Genomic DNA, 8,574 nt, shown 5'->3' with positions numbered 1-8,574 from the left:
GCTTATACTTACAATTTCATCCAAACAAAAAAAAATCTTATTCTTACAAAAATCCATACCTATTCCTGGTATAACTAGTTCCCACTAATTCCCGAACAAAACGAAGCCGTATGGACCTTTACAAAATTTTTTTTTTAAGAGAAAAACTCTTTTTACGCAATAAATTATTTTTGGGAAAAAATAATCAGAACATTTGATCCACTCGGATTAGTAACATCTTTTTAGTATGTGTTTAACTTATAGTCCAAGCCCGAAAATCAACTACATGCCATACATGTATAGATATATAAATACAAAATATATTACATGCATACATGTCTACGTGTTTACAAATTTGGGTGCATAGATTCATTTGTATTTTCTCTTCTCTCTGCAGTCTAAACTGTGATGTTTTCCACTAAATAAAAACTGTGATGTTGTTCCTCTGGTTCGACCCGGATTTCAAAATATTGGCTAAGAGCCTAAAACCCATCTAATCTCTGATCTGATCCAAACTCATTGAACTCGAATTCAAGCCCAGGCCCCCAACGCGGCAATTCGGCCTATAAATAGTTAGCTTTTGGGCCGGAATTAGGCCCATTAACTATTCTCGGTGCGGTCCAAAAACTTCTCCCAAACTGTAGCTATTAAAGCAAAAGCATCAAAACCCTTCTCCCTCCTCTCTCTCTCACTTATGGAAGAGGAGCTCGAGGAGATAGAGCTCAAATGTTCCCTCCTCGGCGAAATCCATCGCAACCCAAGCACACGAACAAGGTAATCTCCCTCCGCTCCTCCTTTCTCCTCCCCTTTTCTCTCCCCTCCCAATGGTGCGCTCAATTTACTTCTCTCTCTCGCTCTCTCAGAGGGAGGAGCCATGGCTCGCGACGACGCTGAGGCCCGAAAACTTCGTCCCCGGGCTCCTTATTGGCTTCCTCCTGGGGTTGTTCGTCGATCTCGCCGCTTCCCGCAGAAGCGGCTTCAAGGGGAAGCCCACCGCACCTCCGGCTTCTGGGAAGAAGCCGGTGGGCACCTTCAATGGCGGCGGCGAAGAGCTCAAGATGGTGAGCGGTTCTTATTTTCCCCAATTCGCCCAACTTTCGACCCAGAGGTTTCCACGGTGCTTTGTTAGTGTTTGGATTAGCTTATTTGAGCTGTAAATTCGGCTTTTCCGTGGGGAAGAAGCTTATAGATGAAGCCCCGCGCGTTTGCTTAGTGGTGACCTAACCATCTAATTAATGGAGTAGAGTGAATTCAGTGGTTGTTATTTAAATGCAATTAAATTTTGGGGAATTTTTTGATTGATGGTCCTGTCGCCATGAAATACTCGTCGCTGATAGTTCATTTAAGTCACAGCATTGATGATGATCAGTGTTAATCAGAATTATATAAAAAAACTGAGGAATTATATGGTACGAAAATTGGGATTAGCTTTTATTTTAGTGCTCATGATATGTATTTGTTGTAAGAAGTGGCTATAATGTGGCAAGACATTGTTATATCAAAGATAGATTCCTCCTCATATATATTGAGATATTCATATTTCTAAATTATGGAGAGCACAATACCTGTTGGCAAGATCAAAACATTGAATCGGAATGGTGAGTGTTGTATTCGTATACTGTTTAGCATGCGTGTATTTTCTTTTTTGCGGGCTTTAGTAACTTGAAAACATTTGTTGTCAGTCACAATCGTTCATGATCCTGTAGGTTGTCTAATTTGAAGGCATATCGTGTTAATACTCCCCTGAACTTGAATGCCAATTGTTGATAGACAAGCTGGAATTGAATATCTGAAACCCATGTTTCATAGTGGACATAATTCACAAATATGATATATTTCACACTCCACATCTACTGAATTTCAGTTTTTTTTTTCGAAAAATTTCCTTTCAATGAGCAAACTATTTTTAGGGTAATGTGATTTAACAGGGGGTGATGTCTACTGCAGGTTTTAATTGTTCGACAAGATCTGAAGATGGGTGTTGGTAAAATTGCTTCCCAATGTGCTCGTAAGTGTATTATTATGTGGAACTATCCTAATTATTCTGATGACATAATGGACATAATTGTTCTCTTGCATATTATCTTTGCCATTTCACGTGTTTCTGGTGTTCTATACTATTTCCATGCAATTGATTCTTGTCAGACCACCTACCGTGGTTCAGGTGGACACCAACTATCCTTTAATCTCCAAAAATATGAAGAGACAAATGTTCTTTACGCTTGCTTTAGGTATTGTTTTTCGCTATTTCATAAAATTCATAATAATGACTTGTGTTTCTTGCAATACGGCTAGCAGATGCGGCAACTGGCTTGTATGCAGAACTGTTGCAAAGGTGATTACTGTATTTTAGAACTTGTCTCTTTAAGCATTTACATTTGATATATATATATATATATATATAGAGTAGGTCTTGTGTGCTCCTCCGTGCTTCTAAGTCGTTTTTGATGATGGAGCTTCCGAATCGACGATCGGCTCCGTTAGACTTGATCTAGCGTATTTAAAGTAATTTAGAAAATAATTTGCTGATTTGTATTTGTAACTATTTTACCGACCTTCTCTTCTTACAGCAATCGATCTCTTCTGAGGCAATGGGAGCAGTTTGGCCAAGCTAAAATAGTTTTGTCATGCAAGAATCAACAGGAAATGTATGCAACTAGTTCTGTTATAATATTGATTCTTCTTCTCTCCACTTCTAATTGTGATAATTCATATTGGACTAGCTGGTCTACGTTTCAAATTGTAATTTGTGGCTTCTTTCTTTCCCTTGATATTCCAGGAACAAACTGAAGGAAGCAGCAGATCGCTGCGGCCTTCCAACTCATATTGTTGCCGATGCAGGTCGGACGCAGGTGTGCTTGACCTTTTGTCACAGTAGTTAAATCAGTGTTGTTGATATTGGATTTGGACTTGACATTTAACATGCTTATAGTTTAGTGTGGTGGTTTTGGCATTTCCGAATAGTCTTATTAAGGAGCAAAGCAAAGATTAGTTTAGATTCACTTTTATAGTAGCGTTCTTAACTTTCAATTCTAAAATGGTAATCTACTGCCGACGCTTCTATTTTATGTGTGAGAGTTGGTTCCTAAGAAAGTTGATGAAATGAATGCTGCATGTGGTATGCAATTATCATTTACCTTTGTGGTTCTTTGGTATGGGTGAGATCATGAATTTCTAGAGATGCTATGCAGCCCTTGGAAGATTGATGATAGCATATTTTTGACCCCTGATAACTGATTTCACTTCATAGGTGCAAGCAGGATCTAGGACAGTTCTTGCCATTGGACCAGGTTTACTCTCATTTGTGAACTTGAATAATATGCGATGAAGTCCACTGGTGTACTTTCGGAACAAATATTTAATTAACATCTCTACACAGGGAGGAAGGCAGATATAGATTCAGTTACTGGGAAATTGCGTCTACTATAATGAAAGGCAAGTGTATGTTCACCTTCCAAACTTTGTTCTTTATTTTTCAAAATTATTACTTTGCTCTTACAATTTTCCTAATTTTGTTTACCAGTTCTGACATGCATGGACAATCTCCTTTCTTCTGTAAAATTCTAAATTTTCTTATTAGGACCGTAAAGTGAAAGATGATAGTAAGTGGGATACGTAATGCCATTTGCCATTTTCAAGTCAGAAAACGAATCGGAGAGCAATTACTAAACATACAACATAGCACCAAATAGCTACCGGTGGAATTGAAAAATAAAGTTAAAAAAAATGGACAGAGGATGGTAACTGCACGTAGAACTTAAATGTTAGCTATCTAGTTTGTGATTTAGTTATTTGTTCTTCCTAGTAATACTTTACCTGGAAAATTTATAGAGGTGATATCAGAGTGGGATCCTTTATTGACAAAGGGGCAGATTTTATTGCGCAAATATTTGTTATTAAACTTATATACGATTTATGGAGCGTGAGATTAGAGCATACTATCTACTGAATTTGATGCGGACCTTGGAAACAGTTTTGAGTTGCGAATGATGAAAACGTAGTGGCCTTAATCAATCTATCGGCTATGTTCGTTTTCTTGTCTCCAGTTATCTTTAGAGATCCAGATTATGACAAAACTGAACAATTGTCACTCTTTCTAGGTTTCCTCGTGTCCAAAACTAGTCCACTCGTTGTTGCTTATTCATTGAGATTGCTTAATAATTTCTCATTTCCATATTCTTGATGCTGTATCTGTGTTGCCGCAGGGTTGGAATTTTTTCAGACTTCTCTCTATCATGTACAAATAAGTTATTGTCTCCATTGATTCGTCTTAACTGGCGGGGCACCAGCAAAGCTACTTGTCGTTGTACTTTGGTTTGCATACTAGGTGACAAGGTTGCAGGTAAACTCCATGAATTATCTGGGACTCTGGTGCTTAGTTTTCTGGACGAGATCGGCCCAAGTTCCTTGTGATCAGCAGTCGCCGTGAAGTTACTGTCTACTTACTATTGCTCTCTCAGCTGATTACTATTCACGGAGGTTAGTTGCAATTTTAGAGAAATTTAATTATCAGAAGTTTTGGCATTTTCCTTAGAACTTGTAGTATGAGACGGTGCTCTGCACCTTTCATTTGTTTTCCTAATGTATCGACATTGATGTGTATATATGTTTGGTAATAACCGGTGTGTTACTAATTCGGTGGTGGTAAAAGTGTCAAGATGAGAATGGGAAAGCATTTAGCTAATCACACTGCATTTTACGTGGGTTATATACCACTGTGTTGTATGTATTTTGCGAAGATGCACTATGTGGCTTCTTCTTTAGCTCGTCAGATTGCATTAAAACGGTCAACGTTGCCTCGGATTAAACCTAAATCAAATCCTAGCCGCGTATTAATCGAATCCCAGTTTGGGTAGTGAATCTGTTTCGCACAATATTTCTACGAGTACAGCGCTTACACAGGTGGGACACAAGTTTACGACGCTTGTATTATAGCACGGTTGCGAAACGAACATGTGGTTCCACATTTTGGGCCCAGGTGTCAGTGTCACAATAAAGTTATATAACCGTTGCATTGTATACTACGGTGTAGAGAACTACGTACAGAGTTAAATCTACGCAACGGATAGATTGTAACTACGCGTCTATCTACGTCTCCCGACCGCCTCCCTGTACCTTTTGGGTGCAAACGAAAAAGCGAAGCGGTAGTTCGAAGACACCTCAAAAAACCCCTCGAAATTTCAAAACCAAAGTAGAAGAAGACGAAGACGAAGAAGAAGAGTATATAAGAAGCTACGAGGAGAAGAGGAATAGGACTCACGACGATGAGCTCGTCCTCGCCAGCGCCGAGGAGCTCGCGCCCCGGCGCGCGTCTCCCCCCCTTCTACCGCGACCTCGCCTCCCCGATCTCCTCCCACCACCGCGCCGGCGCTGCCGCCTCGGCCGCCGCGGCGCATGCTGACGCCGCGGCCCCATGGCGCGGCGGATTCGGCGGGGCCGCCCCCGCCGCCGCTCTTTACCCTCGACGACCGCGTCGACTTCTCCCCCGATCCCGCCTTCGGGGAGCTCCCGCCCTCGTCGCCGAGGACCCGGACCCCGCCTCGCCCCGATCGGCGATCCTTCTCTCGTTCCCCGTCGCTCTCTTCTCCCTCCTCCTCGGCTTTGAGGATTAGGGCAGAAGCCAGCTCTTCCGGTGGGGTCGGCGATGGGGCGACGCCGTGGGCGGCGCAGAGCTCGGGGAGATCGAGTTGGATGACGCCGGAGAGAGGCACTGGAGTGAATTATTTGGAGAAGGGGAAAGGTTCTCCAGTACAGGGAGTGGTGGAGCCCGGGGCGTTGATCGCGCATCCGACGAACGTAAAGGGAGCGGCGCTGGCGCCGCAGGATTCGGGAAGGGAGAGCGTGCTGAATGGGGGCTTTGATGATGAAGAGTGGATCACTGTGTTTGGGTACGAGAATTGCCTCTGTTTCACACTTTTGTCGCTTTCCTTTAAAAAAAGCTTTTAATAAGTTTCTGAGTTTTCTGATATTATTTGTTACCGTTGATCTCCATTTTTAGATTTGCCTTCTCATGTCAGTAGGTTGCTAGATAATGGTGTAGGGATTATGCTTGTTCATAGCAACATTTCATTTGTTTTCCATCTTAAAATAATTGGAACTAGTAAACTGCTTTAGCCGATTTGTGAATTTGAGGCTTCGGTATGTTAGGATTTTATCCAGATTCCTACTCTGCTTTGGTGAAGCTTCCTTTCTTATTCTAGAACCATTTGTTACTTGCAATTATGGCTTAATATATCAGTTGACATTCCTTGTATAGTTGTTGCCCATGTTTGTATTTTGAGATGCTAAAAGCTTTGCTACCATCTATAAAAGCTTGGTTTGCGTTTATTTATCTGTGACTATCCATTTTATGACAATTTTGACAGAAGAGACTTTCTTTTTTCGATTATCTATACTGCATTTCTGTAGTGTACAACCACTTTACATTATTTTTTTTTGGGTGCTGCTTTATTCTTTATTAATGCAGATTCCACCCAAGCGACACCAACCTTGTTATTCGTGAGTTTGAGAAATGTGGGGTAATATTGAGACATTTACACGGTCCAAGCAATTCTAACTGGATCCATATACTCTATGAGGTAATACCTTCATCAGTGCTGCACTTCATTTCATCTTCTGTTCTATTTATGTTGAATACCATTAACTAAAAGCCATCGCATTTTATGCGAGTTCTTGCAGTTGCTATGAATCTTGCCACAACATTGATAAGGCAGTTTCCTACAATGAAATAGATGAGTTTTGATCCTCACATTAGTGATCCCAGCTGCCTTAGGTTGATGCCTATCCACCATACAATAACTTTGTTTGTGATTTCAACCCGAACCAATAATCTCCATAGCAACTTGGAGTATACTCCTATCATCATCATTTTGAACCAGACCTGCTTTTTGGTTGGCAACCCTGCTTGCTAGTTTCTGATGGTCATCATCATAATCATCATCATCATCATCCAACAATTTTCCTAACTAATTTTGTTGTAATAATGCATATTTTTTTCTTTACTGTTTATAGATTAGCTGCATTGTGTAAAGGTTCCAACTTCTAAGAAGTTCCTATTGATTTGCGATGTGCCTAGGAGGATGAGGTGCATGGGTTTTTTTTTTTTTTCCATAGCTGCATTGAATAAGTTTCAGCTTTGAGGCATCACTAGGACAAAAGGACCCAAATAGAGCCCAGCTTCACAGCTTATTATATTTTCATAGTAAATAGATGCTTTACGGTAGTTAATTCTGTAATATCTACCCGATGTTCTTCCATCCACATTATCCTATTGAGTCTCGAGTCTTAAGGCTCTTTCGGCATTTTTGTTGCATATCTGGTTATACTTTGTACTAAAATATAATAATCTGTTCCATGTGTTATATACTTCGCTCTATCCAATAATCCTAATTTCTACCCATTATTGCCCTTTTCCTTTATGAACTATTTGCTGCGTGGTTTTAAATTAGAAATACAATACTGCAAATAATAGCTTGCTTTTAGTTCACCTATTTCAATCTCTAACTCTCCTGTTGCCTTCTTTTGGTGTCTTAAAGCACCGCTATGATGCTCGGAAGGCTCTTGAAAAGAATGGGACTCAATTAACAAGCGCTCTTATTATCGGAGTGAAGTCCGTTGATCAGATAGAACGACAGCTTCTTAACGAGAGGCTCAATAAACTAAATCGCGGGGGCTTCATGGTCTCCTTACCATCAAAACCATCTGTGAAGACCACAGCTTCTTCAAGCCAATTGGGAGCTTTCCTGCGGCCCTACCACCCGAAGTCCAACACCAATGTTATCGGTGACAGTGGGCGCCGTGCAACAGGAAGCATCGCATCACCAGCAAAATCGCTCGTATCAAAAGTCGCGGACTTGGTTTTTGGGTTATGACCCTCTTTTTTTTTTTCCGAATTTTTGCCATCATTTTTTTTCCCTTCAGTTTGATACTTGTTGTCCGGCAATTTTTAGGTGTGTGCGGATGTTCTTTTAAGTCTCTTATGCTAAAGAACGGAACAATGGCTTCAGAATGGTTAAAGGAGAGCTTCATAGCAAAAATAGGGGAGATTGATGATGCTGTAGCTTTGTTGTGTAACTCTTGGCCTGAATTTGTAGTTTCTTTTTTTTTCCGTTGTTGGAATATTTGAGTGGTTTTTCACTCGCAATCTTTGCACTGAAATATTACTGTTGATTGTTGCAAATATCTAGTCCTCGAAAAGATAAATTGGCTTTTGTCTCCCAGGTGGTGAACCTGAAATGCTGGACTCTTTTAATTGGTCTTGCAGTTCTTTCCAATGTCCTTTTCCATTCAATCTCAACGGAGACAGTTTTCCTATGTTACTCTAATAAATGGATTCGGATTAGTTTGATTTTTGCACAACTAAGGGCCCGTTTACATATCGATAATTTGTGGATAGTACTCAGATGGCTTTGTGTTTGGATCAATGTACAAGCTCGGATACAGTATAAGTGGAGTATCCAAATATGTTCCAAACCTATTTTATATATACTGAACCCAAGTTATTCAAACCCAACTCAGAACACACGCGGAATAAAACCAATTTCAGTTTTATAAAAGAAATTTGAGTCCTGGCTTTAGAATTCGTGTTTGGACAGC

General features: G+C 40.5%; 1 protein-coding gene across 1 annotated transcript; it reads left to right on the top strand.

Moving 5' to 3' along the window:
* LOC109722266 lies at positions 637-8,158 on the top strand. Its single transcript, XM_020250238.1, is given in 10 exon segments — positions 637-753; positions 843-1,040; positions 1,927-1,987; positions 2,278-2,314; positions 2,550-2,635; positions 2,737-2,831; positions 3,230-3,269; positions 3,359-3,404; positions 6,446-6,557; positions 7,515-8,158. Coding segments are annotated over 10 exon segments (1,059 nt in total). The 5' UTR covers positions 637-705; the 3' UTR covers positions 7,851-8,158.

Source organism: Ananas comosus, linkage group 16 (assembly GCF_001540865.1).
Source record: "Ananas comosus cultivar F153 linkage group 16, ASM154086v1, whole genome shotgun sequence".
NCBI classification, from domain to species: domain Eukaryota; kingdom Viridiplantae; phylum Streptophyta; class Magnoliopsida; order Poales; family Bromeliaceae; genus Ananas; species Ananas comosus.
The sequence above is the reverse complement of the archived record's forward strand: the minus strand, read 5'-3'. Positions and strand labels throughout refer to the sequence as shown.